Source organism: Meles meles, chromosome 1 (assembly GCF_922984935.1).
Source record: "Meles meles chromosome 1, mMelMel3.1 paternal haplotype, whole genome shotgun sequence".
In the NCBI taxonomy this organism is placed as follows: domain Eukaryota; kingdom Metazoa; phylum Chordata; class Mammalia; order Carnivora; family Mustelidae; genus Meles; species Meles meles.
The window spans coordinates 1,099,640-1,125,293 of NC_060066.1; the positions used below are offsets into that span (position 1 = coordinate 1,099,640).

General features: G+C 65.5%; 1 protein-coding gene across 1 annotated transcript in view; it reads left to right on the forward strand.

Moving 5' to 3' along the window:
- The window catches only part of ZC3H3 (zinc finger CCCH-type containing 3), an 80,705-nt gene that overhangs the window by 22,637 nt on the left and 32,414 nt on the right, over nt 1-25,654 (forward strand). Inside the window, exon 4 of the mRNA XM_046006575.1 lies at nt 12,272-12,425. Coding sequence (XP_045862531.1) covers nt 12,272-12,425 — 154 coding nt within the window. The remainder of the gene's footprint in view (nt 1-12,271; nt 12,426-25,654) is intronic.

Consider the following 25,654-nt stretch of genomic DNA (forward strand, 5'->3'; position numbering starts at 1 on the left):
CTCTGTCCCCATGGCTGTGCCGCCGCCCGGCTCGAGCGGCCGCGGTGCTGTCAGTGAGTGTGGGCGTGGCCTCACCTTTCACGGGGGGACTTGGGACCCCCCCAGACATTGCTCCTCAGAGCCTCTGGTCTCCTGGGGTTTCGGCCTGGTTGAGAGGGATGTGAATGACCTTGTACCTTTCAGGCTGTCTCTCCTGGCTTTCTTGGCCCCGGGCGGGCCCGGCCCTCAGACGGAAGTGCGTGCAGTGATGCCGGCCCTGGCCGATTCGCGAGGGCAGAGAGCACGCACTGGGGGCCCGCGGGCCATTCGCTGCCGGCCAGCACCCGGTCTTGCCGGCACGCAGGGCTGAGGCCTTGGGCCCCTGCACTGGGCACGCGAGCCCTAGCCAGGGCGCAGGCAGGAGGCCTTGGGCTGGGACTCTGGGGCTGCTCCAGGGCCTCTCTGCTGGGCTGGCTCCAGGTCCTGGCCCCGGGCAGGGGTAGGGAGCCAGGCTGAGCATGGTGCCCGGGGAGGAGGTCCTGGGGTCAGCTCTGTGCTTGCTCCCATCTCGGTCACAGGGAGGACGGGCTGCCGGCACTGGGTGCTGCCAGGCAAGGAGGCCTGCAGTGGGTGGAGGGGCGCGGTGGGCATCAGGCAGGCAGGCGGGACTGAGGGGTCGCTTGGGCCCCGCGTCAGGCACGGAACGGGGCTGTCTCGAGAGGAGTCCAGTACTTGCTGTGGTCCGGACCCCCAGATCCCTTGCAGCTCGGGGCGGGGGAGGACTTGTGCAGGCTGGGCCCTGGCAGGGGCCCCGCGGGCTCTCAGGGTCGGGCTCGTGGGTGCTGCCGCTGCCTCTTCTGATGTGTGCCCCGGGGGCCCTTCCTGGCCGGGGCTGTGGGGAGGCCCACCGTGCTCCTGCCGTCTCTGCCAGGGCATAGCGGATCTTGCCAGAAATCTGCTGAATGAATGAACGAGCAAGTTCCTGCCAGAACTCTCTGCGGGGATAGGACGGTGTTGGCCCTTCCCGGGGACGGCCTTCTGTCAGAGGCTGGCCCGCGTGAGGGGCGGGGCACGGGGGTCCGCACCTCCGAACGGCCCTCCCTGTGCCGAGTCCGCTCCTTCTCGGGCCTCTTCCTGGTCTTCAGTCGCTTCTGGAGCTTCGTGTCGCCCGTGTTCTCTCCTGAAGGCGTTCTGTGGCCCGGGCCACTCGGTCCCTGCGAGTAGTGTGTGGGCATCAGGCCACGAAAGTGGGAGCTGCGGGGTAGGCTGGTCTGGCTCGGTCTCTGGCTACGGCTGACTGACCCCCGGTACCGCAGGCCGAAGCGAGTCCGGTGGGGGCGAGCGGGCGGTAGCTGCCGCCTCAGCTCAGGACGGTTGAGGGGTTCCCCAGGGTCGTCGAGGTCAGGGCTGGGGTCTGAGCACAGGAGGGCGCAGGCCTGTCTTGTGACCCAGGGGCAAGGGCAGGAGGCGTGGGCTGGGTCCCCTGCGCATGAGCTCCCTTCTCCGTGAGGCCGAAGCCCAGCCCCAGGACCCAGCGTGCAGCATGGCGGGACCCTGTGCCCTGATGGGTCCGGCCGCTCCCTGACGCCCATGCGCTCCCCACACGCTGCCCTGAGGTGCCGCAGTCCCTCCAGGGCCTGCTGAGCCCGAGGAGGGTCGGCCCTCGGTGCGGGAGGTGGCCTGGATGTGCTGGCGCCCGGGCAGCTGCAGGCGCGTGATGCCCAGTCCCGGGACATCCTGGCCCAGCTGCTCTGCCCACGGTCAGCCGGGGCGCCTCAGGGAGCGAGCTGCCTGGGCCTGCTGGGGGCGGGGTGGGCAGCGGCCAAGGCCGACCCTGCTCCCCAGCGTGCTTCTCCGCCGTGCTCCTCGCCTGTGAAGGAGGCCCCCGGTGGGTGGGCTGCCCCCTCACTTGGAGTGCCCGGCCTGGAGGTTCTCTCCCTGCCTGGATTCCCCTAGTTGCCTGCCACGCGCCGCCTTGACCTTCCTGGTGTGCAGGAGGGGAGCTTCCTGAACTCCCGGGGCTGGGCGGGCTTCCCTGGCCTCTGGGCCATGCCTGTGGGTGGGTGGGTGGTGAGAAGGGCTCACTTTCCCCCTTCCTCCCACAGCAGCATGGTTAAAGGGGAGGGACGACCCCCCATAATCTATAGCGACTGTCACGGAGCAAACTACTGCCATCTCGTACAGACGGGTCAGGTGTCGGCGCGATCGATGGCTCGCGCACCATAATTATAGGAACGAGCGGCTCGAGTTGCTTGAGTGAGTGTGAGAAGAGTAGGGTCTCAATCTTCCCTCTAATAGGGCCCTGACAGTCCGTGGAGCGTTGGCGCCGCGTCTTGGGCTGACAGTGTCGTCATTAAACAGCAGGTAGTGCGGGGCGACAGCGAACGGGGCCCGCTGGGGGACAGGCAGCCGACCATGGTCGTTTGTCATCAGTGAGCTGCCCACGCTCTTCAGGCTGCCGTGCCGCCGGCTGCTGGCTGACGTATGGCCTGTCGGGCTGCCTCTGTGATTTGATAATCGGTAACTGCTTGTCGGGGCCGGTCCCTGGCGCGGCGTTGACAGCGCCTGCAGGCCACGGGATGCAGGTGGGACGCCGACGGGGCCGGGCGGGCTGCTGCCCATCGGACCCCCCAGGTTCTGGGGTCCTCCTGCGCCTCTGTCCCGGCGGTGTGCGTGCTCCCGTCCGCCTGCTCTCCCCACGCCAGCCCATGCTGGTTCTGGCTGGGAGGCCCTGCCTGAGGGATCCTGGCGTTTCCGCGGGCTGGTCTCTGAGCAGAGGGGAGCCAGAGCCCTCCTGAGAGCTTCCCGACGAGCCCGTGGGAACACTGACCTCCTGTGGCCTCGCGTGCAGAGCGGGGGCATCCTGGGTGCCTGGGAGCCTCTCCAGGGGCCCTGTCTCCTTGTTCGTGGCCACCGCTGGGGACGAGGGCCAGACCGTCTCATCGCAGCCGGGCTCTTCCAGCATTCGAAGGGCTGGGAACCATCAAACACAGGAAAAGTGGAGTGATTTATTAGACTCATAAAAATTCATACTTTGTGACTATAGTCATCGCATTCCTGAAGCTTGTTGGAGCTCCGTGCGCGGCAGCTCCTGCCGTGAGCGCGGGGGCGGGGTGTCCGCCGCCTTCTGCCTGGGCTGCTGTCACGCCTCGTTGGGAGAGCCGGACGGGTTCCCGCCAGCACATGGGCACCTGCTCGAGAGGCGGGGGCTGGTCGCGCTGCCGCGGTGCTTCCACAGATGGGAGCCTGAGGGCCGGGCCCTGCCTCCTGTGTGCTCTGTGCACCTCCCTGCACCAGCTGCCTGGGCTGGGACCGTCCAGGGTCGGGGGGACGGCAGGCTCGGCCAGGCAAACGGCACCTGTGCGAGAGGGTGCCCGCCTGCAGGCGCGTCTGGAGCGTCTTCATGGGATGGAGGGACGTGGGCCTCCTGGCAGCCATGTTTCTGGCTGGTGTCCGTGGGAGCTGAGCCTCTGTCCATTCTGTCCGTCCTCTGGGACCCTGCGCGGAGGCCCCTTGGCTCCCCAGCCTGGGCTCTGTCCTGTGTCTGTGCATCGAGAGCCCAACGTGCCCCATGGGCTCTGCCACGCACTGGGCGTCGTGTGCTCTCTGCGGAGGGCATGAGAGCACAGAGGCCCCCAGCTTCGTGTGGGGATGTCCCACCAGAGCTGACGAGCGCCCACCCTGCCTGGGTACTTGTGTCCTCCCCCGCAGACAGCGAAGGGGCCTGGGGGGGGCCTGGGGGGGAGCTGGGGGCGGGGGCTGGGGGGAGAGGCTGAGCCTCTTACGGAAACTGCTTCTGTCTGAGTCCACACAGACGCGGTGGGGTGCCCTGCGCCCACCAATGCCCGCCTCCCAGCCGTGTGGACGCCTGCAGGCAGTTGGCTTCACGCTCGATGGGTGAGAAGTCGCGTTCATCAGTGCTCATCGCCCACATCCCCTCGCTGTGACCCTCGCTGACTCCATGGAGGCAACTGGGAGGCCTTGCGGCTGGGAGTGCGCCTGTGGTCCCGCTCGGGGCCTGGCAGGGAGTGGCCTCCTGCAGCAGGCGGGGAGCCTGGGGCACTCACTCAGCTGCCGGCCGTGTCTGAGGCCGCGTGGGGGCCGCAGCGGTTCCCTGAGCACCCCAGAGCCCAGGCGCGGGTTGTGCATTGTGCGATGGGCGGCGCACATCGCGGCTGAGCCTGGCTGCAGGTGGACCTAGATGGGTGCACAGGGCGTGGCGACCAGAGGGACAGGCAGGCTGTCTCCCTGCTTCTCGTCTCAGCGCGGAGCAGTGTGCGGACGGGGCTTGGGGAGGCCGGTTTGGGGCCCGGCTGGCACTCAACGGGCTGCTGGGTCTGTGGGGTGGCCCAGACGCCACTGGGTAGGCCTGTGTAGGCAGGTGCGGAGCCAGGCGTCCTGCTGCCACAGGTGCGCTGAACCGTGTGCTCAGAAGGCGAAGACCACGGACTAGAGAGGAGGACGAAAGCCAGCCGTGCGCTGATCCTGAGGACCAGAGGGAGCGGCCGGAAGAACCGTCTGCAGGGACGCTGCCCCAGGCGGAGGCCGTGCAGGACAGGGAAGAAACCCTCTGGCAGGGAGCTCCAGGCGGCCAGGGAGAGGTTCCTGCGCCGTGTCCCTCCCGGCCTTTCAGCCTGTGTGCTCAGGCGGGTCCCCTCGCCGGTGAGCCTGGGGTGCTTGTGCGGCTCACCTCCAGGGCTGAGAGGTGCTGTGGGGACCTGACCGGCACCTGCTTCCTGGGGGCCGTGGGACAAGGCTGGGACGGTTGGGTCTGGGAGGCCTTCCCCGTCTGCGGCTCACATGGCCGCGTCCTCTGGGGAGCTTCCGTTGGGGGTTGCTCGGTCTGCCTGGCTTCCTTGGCAGACGTCTTCCTCAGGAGCCGGCCACACTGCGGGGCAGGGTGAGCCCGGGCCGCATGGAGAGCCATGTGGGGGGCACGGGCTCGGTTTTCTTTCTTCTGGAAGGCTGGTTGCCCGCTAGGCTGAAGCGGCAGAAGGCCCCGGGGCTGTTCCTCTGACACTCGCTAAGCGTAGCTCCTGTCTGGTCACCAGCGCCCGTCCGCCCTGGACGCACCACGTCAGCCCTGTCCCGCAACAGCTCCATCCCCGTTGGAATGGGACCCAGCTTGGTGGGCTCTGTCCACGGCCTCGATGGTCCTGCCAGGAGCAGGCTGAGCGGCCTGGTCTGCAGGAAGAACCCAGCAGGCTTCCCGGGGCTGAGCTGCCTGCGCCGGTGCCTGGGGCCATTGGCTGCATCTTTTCCGTGCCGTGGCGCTGGGGGACTGGGAGGGAGAGATGGCCAGGTTGTCCCTCAGGGTCCTGGCAGAGTCCTGTCGCTTGCCCCAAGCCAGGGCAGGTGGTGTTGGCTGGGCCCCCAGCCTCACCAGCGTCCGTAGAAACCAGGCTGTTGGCGTCCTTCTCCAGGCTGCCGTTCTAGCTGCTTGTCTCCCGGGAGCACGGAGGCGCGGCCCATCCGAGGCCCCCAGCCCTGCGTCTGACACATCCATCCTGGCTAAGTGCAGAACCGAAGGGTCTGGGGTTGGTGGTGTGGGAGCCCTGGTGGCCTGCGGGGGGCTGCAGCCAGGCCACGTGAGCAGGAAACAACCACTCCTGGCGCACACGCACCGGTGCCGCGGGCGGGCTGGGCTGGGCCGGGGGGCGCCGCTGTCAGAGTGGAGTGCAGAGGTTCCCCGGGGCAGCCCCCAGGCCGGCAGCTCCTGCAGAGACTGGGGAGAAACTGGCCTGAGCCTCCGTGGGCCAGGGAGGGGGAGGGCGATCCAGGGATCCCCCCTCCCCAGCACCTGAGGACCAGAGCCTGCACCGCGGGCGGGGCTTCCCTCTCCCTGCTTCCTGCAGACTGCGTCTATCCACGGAGTCGCTCCTCGTGGCCTCTGGGCCTGCCCGCCCCTCCGAAGAGTCTCAGGCCCATTTCACCCCCAGATGCCCTCTGGCGTCACCTTCTCCAGGCTCACAGGGCTCACTGAGGGGACGGCTCAGATGAGGGCCACTTTGGGAAATGCCTGGGTGGACAGGCAGTGTCTAGAGAGGGCAGGCACCCCTCACTGTTCCCTCTGGGACTGACAGCCCTTCCCCTGGGCCGCGGCCCGGGCTGCTGCGCCTCTAGGAGCTGCTCTGGTGCTTAACCCTCCGCGGAGAGGTGCAGGACGTCTGTGCCCCGGTGGGCAGAGCCGCTCCCGCCCCAGGGAAGACGGAACGTCCCGCTGACTTCCGCTCTGGCTCTAGCGGTGGGCACGGTGTTCCCGCCAGGTTCACGGCCCAGAGACAGCTCAGATGCATGGGAGGATTTCGGGTGTGAGAATAGCTCTCCCTGTGGAAGGCTTCTCTTTGCCTTGTCGTCAGGAGGGGCTGCCCCACCGAGCCCCACCCTGGCCCACCTCGCCAGGGTCCTGCAAGGCTGCTCTGGTGCAAGGTTCCGTGTCCACTGCGTGGCTCACCTGCAGCTGGGGCTTGGGGGGGGGGGACTCCAGGGCACCTCCTGCTGCCGAGAAGACCAGGGGCCTCTGGGCTGACCTGTGCCTCCCCTGCGCCCTCCCCCGCCACATAAGTGTGGGAAGGTAAGGGCCTGGCTCTCTGGGGCCCTTTTCTCAGCTCAGGGCCTGTGGGCTGCTTGTTGCCTGCACAGTCTGGACCCACCTGTCCTGCTTGGCCAGCCTGTCCCCATATCTACCAGGAGAAGCCAGAGCACTGGCCGCCTAGAGCCTGTGGCCATGCTGTCCCCTCTCTGACCCCACTCGGGGTCCTCCTCCCCGGCCCAGGTCGGCGGACTCCCTGCTGGGGGTGCTCCCCGGCAGTCCCGCCTGTGGGGTGCACCCGTTTGCATATGGGTGGGCTTCCAGTGTGCTCGCAGCCGGCAACGGGAGGCTGGTCTGGGAATCTTGCTCTCGCCGGAGAACGGGGTTGTGACCAGGGCTTGCCCTGAAGGCTGTGGGCGCCGAGGCACAATCAGAGGCCTTGCAGAGAGGGGATCTGGGGGTGTGCCCCACACCGTCAGCCTTCAGCATGCAGGGGCCTCCTGCCTTCTCTCTGGGGCGCACCAGCAGCCCCACGGCCAGGTGTTGGCTCGCGTCTTTGCCCAGGAGGGGACTGGGCTGGTTCCCATGGCTTGACACCCTGCCTACCCTGTCCCCTCTCATCTGCCTGATGCCAGAGCTCCCCCGCCCGGGATCGAGGACTCCAAGGCCAGACCACAGCTGGCGCCTCACCCGGAACTGCTGTGGGAGGAAGACCTTTCCGACCACGGAAGAGCGCGTCTGGAGGCCTGTCATTGGCACCCACAGGCCCTGGGCGGCCAGGGGCCCCGCGCCCATCCCAGTGAGGGGCACGGGTGGCTGGCGGCACGGGGACAGGCCCGCTGTGACCTGAGCCGACGAGGAGTGGAGGATGGTTTAGGAGCAGAAGAGCAGTCGCTGTGGCTCCTGAACCGCGGAGCCGCAGCTGGTCTTCAGCGAGCAAAAGGTGCGGGCCGTTTGGGGGTGCTGATGGGTCCGCGTCACTGTCTGGGGAGCAGAGCTGGCGGGAGGCCCACCACCGCAGCCTCCCCGGCAGCTGGGCTCCCCATCCCCAGTCGGAGGACTCTCTCCCACCACCACGTTGCTGTGGCCCTGAGAAGCTGCGGGTCTGGGGCCTGGCCTGGTGCCCTCCCTCAGGAGTACAGCTGGGTTCTGGGCAGATCGGCTGCCCCGTGCACGGGTCTCTCGGGTCCTGGTTCTGGGCAGATCGGCTGCCCCGTGCACGGGTCTCTCGGGTCCTGGTTCTGGGCAGATCGGCTGCCCCGTGCACGGGTCTCTCGGGTCCTGGTTCTGGGCAGATCGGCTGCCCCGTGCACGGGTCTCTCGGGTCCTGGTTCTGGGCAGATCGGCTGCCCCGTGCACGGGTCTCTCGGGTCCTGGTTCTGGGCAGATCGGCTGCCCCGTGCACGGGTCTCTCGGGTCCTGGTTCTGGGCAGATCGGCTGCCCCGTGCACGGGTGTCTCGTGTGGCTGATTCTGGTGAATTCTGTGTTCAGGTGCTGGTCACTGGCGTCCTGCTCAGCGGCCCCAGCCCCTAGCTGGCGTGGAGGGCCAGAGGCGGCAGTGCTCTTGGGCTGTCGCTCCACCCCCAACGCCCTGGCTGCCTCATGCTGCCCCGCCCCCAGGGCCTTAGGGGAGAGGCTTCTGGAACAGGGTGGGAAGCCTGGCTGTGGACTGACCGGCCGCCTTCCCGTGGCGTCCTCGGCCTCTTGCCCAGATGGCCTCTTTCTGGAGGCCCTGGCGCTCCCGTCTGTGGCCTGTTGCTGGCGGTGGCGGGGGGGGGGGTGGTGGGGGGTGGTGGGGGGTGGGGTGGGAAGCGGTGGGGCCTGGGACACGTGGTCCCTGCCCCTCCCCACCAGGCCTTTCCCGAGGGAGCCAGACACGGACGGCCTGGTGCTGCAGGGGACACTTAGTGGCCCTGGGTTGGCCCGACCCGTTTTGGATGCACCGCCCAACAGCTGGTCGCATCTTTGCATATCTTTGCACAGAGCTTTTTTCTTTTCCTTATTCATTAAACAATTGTGAAATTAGCAACTCATTTTCTACCTAGTTATTGCCCTTTGAAGTTCCATAAAAATCTGAACTCCGTCTCAACTCCTGCTCTGCGGTAACACAGAGAGAGCCATGACCTCCGTGGGATGGGCTCTGCTATCCGAGGTGGCTTCTCTGAGGAGGGGTGCTGGGCGAGCTGGGGCCGGGCCGCGGTCCTCCTTTCTCTGCCGCCCGTCCTGTGCCCGGAGGCCGCGGGAGGGACTGGTGAGGGACTGGCCAGGGGCTGGCGTGCTCCCTGCCTCCGCAGCTGGATCACGGAGGGCAGCACACGCTGGGCTCACCGGCTCACCACTCGGGTCCCAGGCGCTGCGGCCTCCCCCTCCCCCGGCAGCGGGCCTGCCTGTGTGGGCTGTACCCGTGCTTGGCGCAGGAAGGCCCCTGGCGGCCCGGGCGTCTCCCCCACCCCCACAGGGCCCCTGAGCAGGGGAACGGGGAGGCCAGCCGCGGGGCCGATTGCAGGCACGCGGGCTCTGCTGATAGATGGGCTCATATCCCACTCAGATACGATGCCAGCAGTTTTTCTGTAGTTTGTCTTCCATTGCGGTAGTAAAGTTTTTAATTAGGAAAGCTAATGAGATCGATTAGTCATTAGAAGTGACCTCTGCACGGCGGGGCGGAGAGGGCTGTGTGTGTGTGCCTGATAACGCGGCGCCCGGGCCTCGTTGGCAATAAAGGCGCGAAGGGTTTGATTTGAGTGAAATGTGCCACGGGGAATGCATCATGCGGAGAAAAAAATTACAGCCCTGGGAGTCTGTAATGAAGGGAATTAAACCCACATCCTATTTCAATAACATGATTATCTACACAAACCCTCCGCCAGCCGGGAGGAATGGCAGGCTGCTGGGACTGCCTTCCCAGCCACAGGGTCGGGGCAGGGCCTGGGCGCCCGCGGCCTGGGGCACCGCCTCCCGGCCTGGCTGCGCCGGCCCTCCAGCTCCGGAGCGGGGCGCTCCCTCCCGCCCCAGCTTCCTGGTCCCTGAGCGCGGGGCGCGACTTCAGGATCCCTGCGTCTGTCGGCTGTGCGGGCGTCCCGCCCACCTCCCTCTGTGCCCTCGGCAGGGATGCCCTGGACGGTCTTCCCGGGGCCACGGCCATGAGCACTTCCTCTCCTGTGTCCAGCACCGCCTGTCAGGGAGAGACGGGGAGCAGGAGTGGCCTGCAGGCCACAGTGGGGGCAGGGCACGGGCAGGTGTGCCCCCTCCCCTCCATCTGCACCCGGTGGAGGCCTGACAGTTGCCCACGTGAGGTCGCTGCCGCCCGCCGGCCTTTAGGAGGAGGTCTGCGTGGCGACGGCGTGCTCTCCGGGAACTGGCCGTGACACCCCGAGAAGTCAAATGCAGGAAGTTCGGCCAAAAACTGGCCTCCCGATAGGCTTGCGCTGTGCAGGAAGGCCTTCCGGTGCTGCTGCTTGTCGGCCTGAGTGCAGAGCCCGGGCCTTTGGGGTCTGGGGGCTTCCTGGAGGAGGTGGCAGGCTCGTGCATTTGGAAGGGGGGAGCAGAGCTGGGCTGGACTCGGGGTCCCCTGTGCTCAGGAGGAATGGGACGAGGTGAGGCAGCCGTGCCCCCAAGCAGGAATCTGGCCTCGGGGCCAGGGCTGCGTGGCGCTAGTGGGGGGCGCACCTCACATCCCGGAGCAGCGGGGTGTGGCCGCCCCGGGAGGCCCCTGCGCCGGGGTCAGGGGCTCTAGGCATGTGTGCCGTCCAGACGCAAGGGCCGTGGGAGCAGGGAGGCTGTGAAGTGCGCTTGGGGCCTGGGCGACTTAGGGGAAGCCTGTCGGTTGCAACGAGGTGTGACTGATTTTGTTGGGTCCACCCTCGCCTGCAAGACCTTGAACATTCGGTTCGGCAGGTGTTTGTCTACTGCTGCATGCCAGGCTCTCCCCTACGTCCCAGGAGTGCGTCGGTGGCCAGAGCTAGAGGTCTGCCCGCAGGGGCCGCTCAGCACGACCAGGTGTCCCTGGTGATGCCTTTGCCCTTGCTGAGCTTTCGCCTTTTCTCCGTGAGTTCCCAGAGCTGGGCTTTGGGGGGGAGACAATGAATGGGAGACAGAGGCAGGGACAGAGACGAGTGGGGGAGGGGGCCTGTCCCGTTGCTGGGGTGTCTAGCCCAGCCTCGCCTGCCTGTGTCACGGCTCCCTTGGGTGGGTGGCAGCTGTATGGGGACAGAGCTCTGCCCTGCTTCACGCACTCTGTGGGCCTCGAAGCCCCATGTCCAAGGGGCGTCCACACTCTCCTTGGTCTGGCAGCAGAGGCAGATCCTCTGGTCTGGGGGCACTCGGGAAGCTGTGAACCACGCTGTGTCCTGGCCTGGCCGTGTGGGTGCGTGGGAGCCCTGGCAGAGGGTGGGGGACACCTGCACGAGGGGCTCTTCTGACATCTGGACCGGGAGGCAGGGTGCCAGTCACCAGGCAGTTGCTGGCCGCGTGGGGGCAGTGGCACCGATACGGTAGGCTTGTCCTGCTCGCCCCCGGCCAGCTGGGAGGGTGCCGTGGCTCCGGCGGGCTGGGCAAGCCTGGAGAGGTCTGTGGGCTGTGGTGCCGATCTGGGGCCTGGCTGCAGGTGAGAGGTTCGTCGGGTCCGGGGCTCCCAGGGATGATTTCCAGATGCCATTTGTAGACCCATAAGGGCTCCTTGTGGGCTGGTCACGGGGAGGTTCCCAGTCCGGCTCGGGATTTGTGGGTGCCGGGAGGGTGCCTCTTGGGGCCCAGGGGCCCAGGCAGAGGTCGTGGTGCGCTGGCCTTGCTGTCGGAGGAGCGGAGTGGCTGCCACGGGGCACAGTTGTGGGGGGGTCTGCGGGTTTGGGGCAGTCACGTGTCTGCCCTGCGCCCTGTCCTGGGCTGTCCTGGACCCTGGGCGCACTTCATCCGAAGGGTCACGGGCCCACCCTGTTGCTGATGCTCCAGCAGCGAGACCATGTGTGTTTTCCTGGTGGCCTCGTGGGGCCCACACACCCCCACCGTGGCCCGGCTGCCTGGCTGTGGCGTCGCGGTCAGTTCCTTGTTGTGGCTCTGTGGGTGGGAGTCCTGGGCTGGCGGCCTCCCTTCCCAGCCATGCTCCCAGGTGCTGGGCGGCCAGGTGGGATGGAGCCAGGCGGAGCGTCCCAGAGGGCAGCTTCCCGAGAGGCTGCTGGCCGTGGGCTGGGCGGGAACGGCTTCAGCGGCTGCGTCCCTGCTGCGTTCGCTTTAATTATCTGGGCAGTTAGAGCCGTAGATTATGAGAGCCGGGCAATTAGGTACATTCCTCGAAGCTGTGGAGAAATTGCCGGCTATCAAGTGGAGGGGAACCCGGGCAAAACAGATCCCTGGTAATTGCATGAAACATTCAGCAAGAAAAAAGCTGTGGCGTTCATCACCCCGCAAGGTGTTATGAAAACAGTGGTGATTAAATACATAAATCTCTGTGAGCACGGGGGGTGCCCGGAGAGGGCGGTGAGCACTCTGCACCCCTGGCCTCCCGGACCCGCCCACGGTGCCCCCTCCCGCGCCCCCACCGCTTGTGGGAAGCTCTGGGGACGCGGCCTGCCTGTGCTGCCGCCCCTGTTGGCTGGCCTGGAGGCTTGGCTGCTGCCTTCCCTGCCCCTCTCCCCGCGGGGGCCTGGGCCCAGCTCTCTTGCAGCCCTGGGGATGCCTGTGCGCTGCGACGGGAGGGCCCAGGGGAGGCGAGACGAGGCCCTGCTCACCTCCGCTGACCTGCTGTGTGTCGGTTTTCTCCGCAGCGTCTGGTCTGCACGCCCTGAGGAGCCCTCCCGCCGGCAGAGAGATCAAGACCCGCTACCGCATTGTCAAGAAGACGCCAGCGTCCCCTCTCAGCAACCCCCAGGCTCCCCTGTCCCTGCCCTCCTGGCGGGCACGGCGGCTCTCCCTGTCCAGGTAGGAGGCTCTCGTCCAGGCTGCCGCGGGAGCCTGCTGGGCCCGTCTGCTGGCGGAGGAACGGGCTCGTTTTTCCGCTCAATGGTCTCTGTCCCGGACGTATGGCCGGCCCGTGTGGGCTGCGTGCACAGACGCGTGAGCCCCCCACCGTTGTCAGGAAGCTGCCAGCTGGCGGGCGGTGACCGAGGGGACGGCCACTGTCCAGACCGGCGAGGTCACGCCGAGCTGCACCTGGGTGTCCTTCACGGGGAAACTTCCGCTCAGAGTCTGGGCCCCGAGCAGTGCCCCGGAAGCGGGGAGCTGCAGTGCAGGGCCGGAGGTGAGGCTGGGGGCCCCTCCGTGCCGCCCCCGTGCGCAGCAGCCTTGCTCTAGGCTGCCTCTGGCTGACCGCGTGCAGACCAGGGGCAAGCCCGGAAACAAGAGGGTTTGTTGGAGCGGCAACATTTGGGAACCAAAGCTGGGGGCTCTCTCTTGAGCCTGCTCAGCCTTGTGGCCTCAGGAGATACGGAGTGGGGTGCGGCCCTTCCCTTGGTGATGGGGTGACGGCTCTGGCGGGTTGGGGGAACCAGGCAGTGGCAGACCCCTCCGTCTGTCCTCTCACCACCCCCTCCCACGGGGAGCCTACTGCCTCGGGGAGCAGTGTGGGGGCTCCTTCTCTGGCTTCAGCGGGCACTCTAAGCCACGTAACTTCTGGCTAGAGGCTGTGGGGAAGGGATTGTTGTGCTCCGAAGGGCTGGACCACCTCTGGTCCTGGGCAGGGGCATCCCGCCAGCCTACTATGAGCCTCCCCCCACCAGTGGCTGCCGGGCTCTAGGGCCGTGAAAGGAGCAGCGGCCTGCCGGCCCACGGCTCGTGTCCTGGGCGACCAGCCCACCCAGGCAGGCAGCAGCACCCACCACCCTCCTCCCTTACCATGCGGCTGCACTGAACTTGGCCCCGCTGCCAGTTTTTCTGGAGGCAAAAGCGCTGCAAGTGTATTTTAAATTAATTTTACTGCACTTTTTGTAATATTTTTGTTTTAAATAGATTTATAAGTATCTGGGGGGCTATTTCTACAAATTTATGAAGATAATTTTCACTCTCTCGATAAGGTTAAATTTACACCTGCTATTTCCATATTAATTCACAGTGCTAAGTGGGTCTAATTTTCTTCCGTTCTCCTATCTAGTGAGCATGGCCTTTCCTAATGCAATTTCCCCCTCAGTAAATCACTGTGATCGGGAGTCATGATCGAGCTAAATTAACTTAAATTAATTTACTTAATAAGAGCCCCAGATCGTCGTGAATGAGGTTCAGATTTATCGATTCCTGCGCGCACCTCCCCTCCTGCAGTCCCACTCCGGCCCCACATGGAGCCCCTGCAGGGCCCCGCCCCTCCCCGGGGGTGTGGCTGGGGGCTGAGGGTAGCTTCCGTCTCGGAGTGCCACAGAGGCCCCTGCTTTGGGCTCTGCTGGGCCAGTGCTGAGCTGGCTGGGCCCCACGGGGATCACGGAGCAGAAACAGGAGCCAGGCCCTGGGGGGCGAGGGCTGATGGGTGGGTGGGGGGTGGCCAGGTGTGCATGCGGGCGGCTGCCTTGTACAGCGGGAAGGTCAAGCCCATTAGATAGAGAACAGCCCCATCCGCAGCAGGACGGGGAATATGCCTTCGCCCCAGCGTGGGAACTGCGGAGCCGTGTGGGCAGGCCTGCGAGGTCTGACCTCGGGTCAGGTAGATGGGGTGGGCTGTGGGTGCCCCAGGCCAGGCTGCAAATGGACGGGCCCAGATCCAGCTGCCAGCCCTGCACGGCCACTGTGCCCTGTAAGCTCCTCACCCTAGCGAAGACGGCGCTGGGCCAGCTGCCTTGCGGGGAGGGCCATGGCTGTCTGGGTGCCCTGGCACAGGGGCCCGCCTGGGTGGGTGGGTGGGAACAGTTAGGGCGCCGTCCTGGCTGGCTCTGTGCAGCCCTCCCCCAGGCCGTGCTGGGGCCACATGGCTCAGGTCCCGTAGTCCTGGCTCGTGCTGGACGGCTGCAGGCTCAGGCCAGGTCCCCGGGTGCTGTAGGCCTTCGAACCCGCCCTGTGCCCACAGGCATGGCTGAGCCCACCCTCCGGATGGCTGCACGTCAGCTGAGGCCACGTGTGGAGGCTTCGCTCACTGGGGTCTCTGTATGCCCTGACCATGTTACCTCAGGCAGCTCGGACATGGCCTGAGCTCAGAGCCCTGGATTCCCTGGATTCCCGGGGCGCCAGACCGCTGGAGGGGCGGCTGCTGAGGGCTGAGTGGCTCAGGGTCCCAAGTGTGTCTGCCGGTGGACTAAGTTGCCTTTGCTCAAGGTCACTTGGACCCTGGGGGGCTGCGTTTTCAGCACAGTGGCCACTGCCGGCTGCCCGGCTGTGCTCTTGGCTGCCCACGCCTGGGCTTGGCTTGTCAAGGCAGCAGAAAAGGCCTGTCTCCGGGGCCGGCGGCCAGTGTGGGGCCCACCTTCCTGCCCCCGTCAGCTCCGTCAGCGGGCCCCACGGCCTTGTGTGGCCAACTGGCCTTGGCTGTGGCCTTGACCTCTGCCATGGGCATCTGCAGGCTCTTCAGCTTTTCCCTGGGCAGAAGGAGGGGTTGGGCTGGTGGTGGGGCCCCGGGCGGTGTGGGATCGGGGCTGTGGTGGTGAGAAAGCAGGTAGCCAGCCTGAGCCCACGGGCCGGGAGCCGTTCTGGGGCTTCCTGTTCTGTACCCACCTCCGAGGAGAACACCCTGGGGGGTGCGGCAGATGGGTCCCAGCAGTCCTAGAAGCGTCAGTCGGCGCTGTAGGGGCTGATCGACACCGGTGGAAAATAAGGCTGGTGACCCAGGAGCCAGGAGAGCCAGCGCTGGCCCTAGATCCCACCCTCCTGCAGACACTCGCTGCCTCCCTGGGGAGCCGCGGGGCGCCAGGGAGGGCACAGGCTGTGTGACCTGGGGCAGGTGGGAAGGCAGGGGGCAGGGCTCTCGGCCCAGGGAAGCCAGGCGTCCTGAGCACTGCCCTGAAGCTAATGGCCAGCGCCTGCCCTCCTTGTTCCAAGGGGTGACACCGCTCATTGGGGGTGGGGGGCGACTGCACTCAGTCCTGCGCCACTGGGGGCCTGGCGTTAGTTAGCATGACTATGGAGACCACGGGCCGGTGCCACCCTTGTCCCTGGAGGCTGGGGCCAGGATCCGTGGCTCCCTCTGCCAGTGGAGTTGGGGAAGAGCAGCCCTTCCTGGCAAGGACTCTTAGCTGCAATGGGGGGGGGGGGCTGTGTCTGCCGTGCCCACCAGTCCTCCTCCCCCCTGGGCTGGCAGGCTCCTGGCCTCGGGCCTCCTGGACGTAGGGACAGTCGCTGATGGCCCTGGGGGCTGTGGGCCACATCGGTTTGGGAACCGCAGGAGGCCGGGTGGGCCCCTCGGACCTTGTACCGCTGGTGCCCAGAACCAGCCCTGGGGTGTGGGGTGCCCTGGGGGCAGGGGTCCTGGAGCACCCCCGGGGGCTGAGGCTCACGCTGAGCGTGGGTTTCGTGTTCTTTTTTTGTCTGTGCCCTCAGCAGCGGCTCCCCGCGAGGTCATTAATCTGAACGGAAGCTGAAATGTGACTTATATCCCTAAAGTGCCTGTCGCTTTTCTTCTCTTTCCAAATTCATTTGACGTGACGACGCGGAGCCGGCCGGAGCCGAGGCACTCAGGCGGCCGAGGCTGGAGGCGCGCGGTCCCGGCTACAAATGGTGCTGTCAGCGCTGCGCGGGCCGCCTCACTCGGGGCTGTTTTATTTTTGCGTCTGTGCGGTAAATCTTAAGTAATCTCCGGCTGGCTTGACGAGCTTCGGGCTGCGATTTTGAAGGCTCTGAAATGCTTTTCCCAAATGACGTTTCGTTAAAGAGGAGTTGAGCCAGAGGAGGGGCTGCGTCCTCTGGAGGCCGGCTGTGGGGTCCCCCGTGCTCCCCTCATGCCCAGCCGCGGCCGCGCTCCGCCGTCCGCCTGCCCCGGGACCGGGCTGTCGGGCACAGCTCTGAGGCTGGCGTCTGGGGTTGGGGTGGCGGCGCCGCGGGCTCCCGGCCCGGCTGCAGAGAGCTGCGTTCTCGCCACTGCCCCACACGGCAGGGACAGCGCTCGAGGGTCGGCACCGTCCTGTGGGACAGCGGTCCATCGTGGGCCCGTCCTCGCGACTGTAGCCCTGAGCCCCTCCCACAGGTGCGCCTCCCCACACCGCCCCGCTGCTGGGCTCGGCGTTGGATTCTTTCCGGGAATGCCTGCCCCTCCCCAGACCTGCCCTGACCGGGCCCATGGACCTGGGGCTCCCCCAGCCTCCCGACCTGCCCCGAAGGCTGTGGCAGTGAGAGGAGCTCTGAGGGAGTCCCCCCGCGAGGGTGGTATTGGAGTTGGACCCTGAGCCCTGCTGCTTGGCGGGTGGGGGTGTGGGGCGCCTTAGGGGGGCTGCGGCCCTTCCGCCCGGCAAACCCCTTTCCCAGGCTGCGACTGCCGTGTCCAGGCCCAGGACATGGCTGTGGCCAACCTTGCTCTTGACCTTGCTGGCGTGTTCCTGGGGGTGCCTGCCTGCCCCGCCTTCCCTCTGATGTGGAGCCTGGGAAGCCTTCACCGTGCCCGGCTCCCCCAGCTGCCCCGTGAAGGCAGCCTCTGTCCCAGCGGCCTGAGACGGGTGCCAGGCCAGGCACGGCTCCCACTGTCCGTGAACGTGCTGAGAGACCATGGCCAAGGCAGCGGGACTTTGAGTTGGTTCTGTCCCAAGTAGAAGTGTCCCCATCAAGGGAAGAGAGCCGCCCGGCTGCTTTCTCACAGGAGCCAGCTGGGGTCTGGGCGTGGGACGCCCACTCCAGGCGTGGCCTGCTCTGTGCCGCGGGCCGTCGGGGTGGTCCTGCTTTTCTGTCAGACGCAGGGAGGCCTGGCCTGGATGCTTCTGGGGTTCTGCCCAGCTGGGTATGCCCCGTGGGAGGGACAGCGTTTTCCAGAGGGCGAGAGCAGTTCGGGAGGAGCCCCCGATGTGTGCCGCGGGCACTGCTCTCTGCCCCGCACGGGCTCTCGTGCTGGACTCAGGCGTGGGTATGTGCCTGCTTGTCCTGCCTGGGCTGCGTGTGCCTGACCCGCAGGAATGGCCTGTTCCCTGGGCGCTGGGCGGGCGCTGGGCGGGCGCTGGGCGGGCGCTGGGGCCCACTCTTCTGCTCGCCAGTGCCTGAAGAGCCCACAGGCCCCTGGTCCTCTCCACCCAGGGAGGAGAGTGTGGGAGCATCACCGTCCACATCTGGGGTTGCCAGTACTGACTGGGATGGCTAGGCCTGTGGGGGGTGACCTGCACCCCCCCCAGCCCCCACTCACCTCCGTGTCCGCGGTCCCCTCCGAGGGCAGCAGGGAGAGTGAGGTGAGAGCCACCCCCTGGATGTGGACCATGCAGGTGGCTTGTTGGCGTCTGGGCCAGGGGCGCTCGGTGCAAAGGGGCACCTGACCACACCAGCAGGGGCTTCTAGGCCCCGAATGCGGTGGGAGATGGCCTTGGACCCAGGCCAGATTTGGGGCTGGTTGGAGTCCTGGCTCTTAACTGGGTGTTATGTGAGCCGTCTCCCTCCCTGAGTCCGGGTGGAACGGGGTGGGGGGGCCTAGGCCGGCCTCCAGTCCCAAGTCTGTGGAGGCTGCCCTGGGTCAGGTTGCCACCTGTCTGGAAGCTGTGGCCTGGTAGGGGACAGACCGAGCAGGCAGTGGCAGAATGTCCCCGGGCCAGCGTGCTGACGCGTGTGGCAGCCTGGGATGTGTGCGTGTCGCCCAGGCCTGGCTGCAGTGAACGGGAGGTGGCAGGCTCTCCGCTGGCGGAGGAAATGACACCCCCCACACAAAGCCCGAGCAGGAGGCCAGGCAGGTTCAAGGGCAGCGGCTTGACTGGGCCTCAGGCAGCGGGGCCAGGCCGTACGCCAGAGCCCATTGGGCAGCCTCGACTCGGCAGGGCTGGGCAGGCAGCGGGTGACCCTGGCTCTGCTCCTGCCCAGGGGCGTCTAGCACCCAGGACCCTGCTGGCCCTGGTGCGGCACGTGTTGCCGGCGCGCGTCTCCGGCCAGCCTGGTGGGAGTTGTGGCCTGGCTGCCGCCCGCCTGAAGCAGATGGGCTCTGGGGCTGGCGCCAGGTTACTTTTTTGCATTTAGTTTTTTCAGTAACTTCGTCTTGATATATTTTTGTACGTACAGAAAAGTTGCAAAATTTGTATTCCTCACCCCAGGTCCCAGAGTACTTACGCTTTGCCCCATCTGCCGTATCATTCTCTCCCTCCCTTCGTGGACGACTGTCCATGTAGGAGCTGGAGACTCGGTGCCCCTTGACTGGCCCCTGAGATGCAGTCCCCAGCTCGGGGAGGGCCGTCTGGGGGCAGAGCGGGCTGTGCGGCCCCATGGCATTTGGGCGTTGCGTCTTGTCAGAGTCCTGGAGTCCGGCCCTCGCCTGGCTCCATCTTCCGTGACCCTGATGATTTGGAGAACGGGGGCCGGGTGCTTCCTGCAGCGTCCCGGGCGTGGAGGCCACCGTGAGCGTGAGGAGGCTCTGATGCGCCTTCAACAGGAATGTCGCGGCAGCGCTGGGCGGCCCCTCCGTGCGGCCCCGGGGCCTGGCGTCTGGCTGCCTGGTGCGGGTGTGAGCCTGCGTGTCCGGCTGGTGGCCGGACGCTCACTCCAGGTGTTGGCAGAGAGGCCTGTCGACCCAGCACAGAGTGTCGCGTTCCTGCTTCGCCCGCGCCTTCCAGACCCTTCGTGATTTCTGCCCGTGTCCCCTTTTGTACCGGCTGGAGGGTGTCGTGCCAGGAATCCCTGTCCCTTCTCCGCCACTGCTGTGCGTACTCATTTATCTATTTCTAACAGTGTGGAACCAGAGTCCTACGGGCAATGCTGAAACCCGATAGTCTGTAATCAGTTCTCATTGCGATTCATTTTGACCCTCAGTTTGCCCCATGTGGCCTGTCGAAGCCCCTTTGAGGGGCCTGGGTCCTTGCCACGCGGCTCCCCTGTGGCTTCCAGGATCACCAGGAACGCTCCCTCCCCCAGCCCAGGGCTGGCCACCTGCCTGCGGAACCCAGCTCCTGGCAGCGCAGGGGCTCTCGGCGGCTCACGGCCCCCCACTGCGAGGGTGTCGTGGCCCTGGGGGTACGGGGGTGTGTGGAAGGGAAGTCTCGGCGGGAGGACCCTCTTGAGTCCCGAGTCTGCGCACAGTGCCGTCTGGGCAGGCTCTGGCGCGCGGGCTCACACCGCCGGTTCAGCTCAGTGCCAGGGCTCCCTCCTGCTTCCCCGGCGGCCTGCTTGCGGCTCTTAGGGGTCACCAGCTCCCTTGTTCTGAGGATGTGCGCTCGCTGGAGCTCCCCATTTATTTACAGGTCTTTTTAAGCTAAAGTTTACATCCAGTGAGATGCAGGAATCCAAGGTACGGAGCTTAGACTTTGGACCAATGATGGGCCTGTGTCGGTCGGCCCCCTGTCAGGGTCAGGACTCTGGCCACCCTGAGTGCCTTTGCGCTCTCCCCGTTGCCAGCCCACATCCGGGATCCCAGGAGGCCTGTTCTGCCCCGCTGCCCCACGCGGCTTGCTGGGCTGGAGCTGAGATCCCCCACGCGTCCCTCTGCCGCCCTCCCCTCCCCAGCTCTGGCCCACAGCCCCTACAAGCCCTGAGCGCCTGGACTTCACTTTTTTTTTTTTTTTAAAGGATTTATTTATTTATTTGACAGATCACAAGCAGGCAGAGAGAAGGGGGGAAGCAGGCTGTCTGCTGAGCAGAGAGCCCGATGCGGGCCAGATGTGACCCCCTGAGATCATGACCTGGGCTGACGGCAGAGACTTAACCCACTCAGCCCCCCAGGCGCCCCAGGACTTCACTTCTGATTGCCGGTCATCTTCCTTGGTTAGTAGCTCTCCTGTCTGTGGGCGCGGGAGGGAGTCCTGCTCTGGAGAATGGTGGGCGAAGGCTGTTGGCCCTTCCCGCTCGGCCCCATGGAGACCTGAATCCTCATCCCGGGTGCACCCAGCAGGGGCCCGCGGGACACGAACAGGTGCGCCATCCCACTTCTTCCCAGAGCGGAGGTGCCATTTCTGTCCCCATGACAGCGCTCAGTGTTACGGTCTTTCTGATTTTCCTATTCTTTGTGTGCGGGCATCTCACCGCGCTTCACTCTGCGTCTCCCTGAGGGGCCACGCTGGGAGCACTCATTCATAGGCTTACTTAAGGCCGCCTGGGCTCGTTGGCCCGTTTTTAAGTTGGTCTGGGATTCGTTCTCAAGCTATAGGAGCGTGGGGAACTCGTGTGTCCCTGCTCGGATGTGGCCTTGCTTCCCGTCCAGGAGTCCCTGGGGGGCCGTGCCCTGTGGCTGTCGGCTGCCAGTCTCCGCCCCTTGTTCAGAGGGCCGAGTTTAGGACAGTCCCCCTTCCCAGGGGACTCTCTCTTGCTCTGCTCCCTTTCAGCACCGCAGCACCCCGTCCCAGAAGTGCCCCCAGGAACCCTGTTGGCTGTGGTGTCCCTGGGGGGACCCAGAGCTCCCCAGGGAAAGCCTGGCCTTTCTAGGCGTCTGCGGGCCCATGCGGGGCAGGGCTCCTGCTTTATGCTTTCTGACGGGGGCATCTGCTGGAGCCCCCTTGCACCCGCACTCACGGACGTCCCTTACTGGCCCGGGGCCCTGGCCTTTCCCTCCCCCGTGGGGGACACCCCTCAGCTGTCACCTGTCCTGTCCCACTGTAAGGTCAAGAAGTGAGAGCAGGAGGTGAGCTGGGAGCGGCAGGGCATTGCCGATTTGGAGCCGAGGCTTCTCTGGGCCTCCGTGCTGAGGGGCCCAGGCAGGGTTCCGGGGGAGCGCCTGCGGGGGTGACCCGGGCCCCGCCCGCTTCCCTGAGCCCTGCTGAAGCAGGTCTCCTCCGGCAGGTTTTTGAGAATTTTATTTTATGAGAACAGGCGGTTACAGCTCCCCAAGTGCCGTAAAAGTTAATGTGATGGCCTCCCCGCGCCTCTGCTCATTTTTATAATTTTTTATTTTATGAAACAGGACAGGGAGCTTAGTGACTTATTACTATTCATTTCGTTTCAACGCAGTAAATATTGATTCAGTTGGGGGTTTTCAATTTAAACCACTCGGCGATTATATAAAATATTACTGGCCTCTGAAATTATGCTTACCGATCCCTTCGGCTGCTCATTAAGGAAGGAGTGCAATTGTAGGTCCCTTTGCCTTCATCATTCTAATAAATGGGCTGAGGTGCGTTTCTGCTCGGGAGGTGCTGCGGAGAGTGCCGGCAGGGGCCTGACAGCGCGGAGGCAACTCTTAATTTGGAAGTCGGTTCAAAGCACGCCTGCCTGATTTATTTATTTCTCTGTCTGTTTGAAGCAAGCGGCCCTTTCAGCTGTCAGCAGCCCCGTGGCAGCGGGGCTGAGCCCGTCCTCCTGAGGCCGGAACACCTGCCCGAGCTCCTTGGCAGTGTGGGGAGGGGCCGGGGCTCAGGTGGGGATGTGGGGCCTTGCCCCCTCGATGGAAGGTAAGGGAGGGGGACCGGCCTGGCCCCAGCCCCATCGGCCCTGTTGCTTACTGTCAAAGACGCCTTGGGGCGCCTGGGTGGCTCAATGGGTTAAGCCTCTGCCTTCGGCTCAGGTCATGATCTCGGGATCCTGGGATCGAGCCCCACATCGGGTTCTTTGCTTGGCGGGGAGCCTGCTTCCCCCTTTCTCTCTGCCTGCTTGTGATCTCTCTCTCTCTCTGTCAAATAAATAAATAAAATCTTAAAAAAAAAAAAAAGACACCTCATCTCCCCCGGGACCTCATGCCAAAGAGGCGGACCTTTTCTGGGCAATGCTGGTAGTCGGCCCCTCGCTGGCCACACGGGCCTGGGATACAGGATCCCGAGAAGGGAGGAGAGGGCCCGCGGGTGCGGGGGTCTGGCTGGTACACAGGCTGAGATGGCCTTCCTGCCGTCTGCCCCATGGGGGGTGGCCCAGGGCAGCCCCGTCTGGCATCGGGCCCTCAGGACCCCAGCAGCAGACCAGCTGGTCCCTCTGAGTCCAGGGTCTCTTCACACGTTTAGTCCCTGTCCCCACCAGTGTGGACACCTCTAGGGCGGCCCCATGAAATGATGGAGGCCAGTGAGAGGGTCAGGAGGGAGGATGCAGAGCCCCCAGGGGAGGCCGCCTTGGCTGGGCCCCCACTGTGCTGCGTGGCCCTGTGCTCAGGCGGGGGGTGCACCTCGGCCACGCTCCAGACTGCTTCCTCCTTGGCGTTCCCAGGCAGGGGCTTGGGGAGGGGGGGCATTGGCCTCAGTGGAGGATGTTGGCTTGGCGGGGGCCGGATGCGACTGAACTGCCATCTCCTGTCAGTTTGAGCCTCTGGCCTGCCCCCCTGAGTGATCACACGCCCCGTGACCATATGGTGTTTGTGTCACTGTTTCCTCCCTGGCCACGGGGACGGCTGGCGTCTGGCCTAGGGTCACAGGCATTGTGGTCAGAGTATTTGGGGTGAGACCGTGTTTTCTGACGGGGCACCTGGGCTCTGTCTGTGAATGTCGTGGGAAGGGAGGGGCTCCAGGACAGGCCTGATGCGGAGGCCCTTGTGGGAAGGGAGGGGGGCAGACATCAGAGCCCCCTCCCCTTTGCTCCATCTCGGGCTGGGATCTGCCCGTCATGTTGGGCTGATCACCTCCCTCTCTGGGCCCATGGGGAGCTGGTCCCTGGTATCTGTGTCCCAAAGGCCGTCCTGCTAGGTAGATGGCCCTGCTGGGGCTAGAGCCCCAAGTGGGAAGGCCTGGGAAGGCCAGTGTGCTGTGCTGTGAATCCCTTCTGGGAAGGTCTCTGGCCCGTACTGGCCTCGTGTCTGTGGCTGTGTCTCTGACCCGCTCGCCTCCAGCTGCTCTGTCTTCGGCCTGTGGCCTTCCTTTGTCGCTGCTTCCATGTGTCTGCGTCCTTCCCGTTGCCGCTGCCTTTGTCCCCCTTTCTCCACGGACGTGTGTGTGTCTCGGTCCTGCTCTCGTCGCCTGGCGCTTCATCTCTTGGTGTGGGTGCCGCACCCTGGCCCTGTGGGCACGCCGTGGGTTCCTGGAGCAGGGCTCCTTCCTTGGCCGGGAAGCCAGGACAGGTGGGTACCCTGGGCTGTCCAGCCTCCATGCACCTGGGCCTCGTGGTGGCCACGAGCCAAGTTCCAGCCCCTCCGGCAGCCTCCCTGCCTCCCCATCACCTTGCCAGCCCTGATGGGCCTGCCTCTCCCCAGCCACCTCCCATCGCTGCCCTGCGAGGGCCCGGGGCCATCTGACCCTGAACGGCTGTGCCGGCCAGCTTAGTCCCGCTTGCCTGGGCCAGCCTGTCCCACCCACTCTAGTGCCCTGAGTCTTGATCCCTGTGACATGTGGATGGCTTCTTGGCCCTTTGCGAGTTGGCTCGAGTGGCTGAGGCCCGCGAAGCAGCTTTCAAACCAGTGCGCGGTGGACGCGAGGAGAAAGGGGTCAGGCTGGCAGGCGCCTCTCCCAGGCCTCACCTCTGGATGCAGACCCCGGGGGGCAGGGCCTCGTGAGATGCCGCAGTGCAGACCGCCAGCCCGGTGTGGCCTCCGGGGGCCGGTCGTAAAAGTACAGTGGCTCGGAGTGGGAGACCCCTCGGCCAGGGCTGGTTCTCAGGAGAGAACGAGAGAGCGTGTCCTGTTGGTTGGCTGGAGGGAAGCTTCATTCTGGAAATAGCAGGACCTCTGGGAAGGAAGCCTCAGAAAGTCCTCTTAGGTCTGTCCCCGTGGAACCCCGGGAAGATCACCTCAGGCCGCGCCTGAGCCCCCTGGCCACGCCTGGCCAGCACCAAGGGTCCTCCTGTGACGGGACTGGTGACCCGTGATGTCCCTGGAGATGAGGGCAGGGGAAGCTGAAAACACCGCCTCTGACAGGAGGAAAGAAAAGTCTGTGTCGCCTGGCGGTCCCTGGGTACGTTACACCCTCCGATGGCACTTTAAATACCACTTTTGTCCCGGTTTTAGAGGCAGCAGTAAAGCGTTGCTGCGATGACCGATGACCGGTGTCATACTGAACTCCTCGCGTCTGTCAGCCCTTCAGCCTGCTCCGACCCCGAACCACAAGTCCCCTCTCGGGGCTGGGCTGGGGCCGCTGCAGGCCGCTGAGGGATGTGGGGTTCTGGGGAGGCCCGCAGCAGCTGGGGACCACGGCTAAAGAAAGAGCCCTGCAAGCGAGGGCTCACTCTGGCCCCCGGCTGCCACCTCGTCCCTGGGCCCCACTTTGTGGCACCAGCATCCACCCTGCCCTGTGTCCCCCGCAGGGGCGCCCAGAGAGATGCTGGGCCTTGGGACAGGTGTCTTCGCCCTGCTGTGGTCCTGGCAGGGAGCCTCACCCCTCCCCCACCCCTGCCTACCTTCCTACTGTACTCACCCGCCCACCCCCGCCCCGTGTGGCCCTCCCCGAGCCGCTCCTTCCTGGGGCCTTCCCTTGCCCTTCTGGGCTCTAACGGGTCAGAGCTGCTGAGCCTGCAGCCCGTCCCACGCCAGAGGCCATCCACCTCCTCCATCTCCTGCCTTGTACCCTTCCAAGGCTGCCCGCAGGCCCCTGTGCCGCTTCAGGTGCAGACCGGGGGGGGGGGGGGGGGGGGGGGTGGATTCAGGAATCGTGGGGGTGGCTGACAGGTCGTTTTAAATGCTGTGTCTCATAGGGGTCAGGGTACAGTTGCAGAGACCTCCTTGTGTTGGGGACAGGCCCAGTGACCCCTGCCCGCTGGGTAGCCACCATAGCTGGGGGGCACCCCTACCCGGCTTCCGCTGAACCCGGCTCTTCGGGGCCCACACCCCTCCCCACGGCCCCAGCACCAGCAGGCAGGTGCACAGTGGTTTGATTTTCCTGTGACTTTCCTCCAAGTCAGCACGGTTTCCCCGGCGCCCCGCCCACTCCCCAGAGTAAGGAGCCCCGGTTTAATTTGCGGTTAGATGTCGGTTAAGATTGCGTCCACTTCCCAAGTCAGCACTTAATTGGCAAGGCACTTGATTTAACAGCGTGGGAGCCTCCACCGGAAAAATGGCTTGAATAAATCACCGCCTGACGCCAGAAAATAGATATAATCTCAGCATTAACTACATTAATAGTAGCAGGAGCCGAATTAAGAAAGCCATAAAGCATGGGCGGGGGGCATAAATTACGGCCCAGCTCTGTCCCCAGGCGCGCCTCTGCTTGGGGGCGGGGCGGGCGGGGAGGCGGTCCCGGCCCCGCCCCGCCCCGACCGCGCCCCCTGCCCGCCCCGCCCTCCACACACCC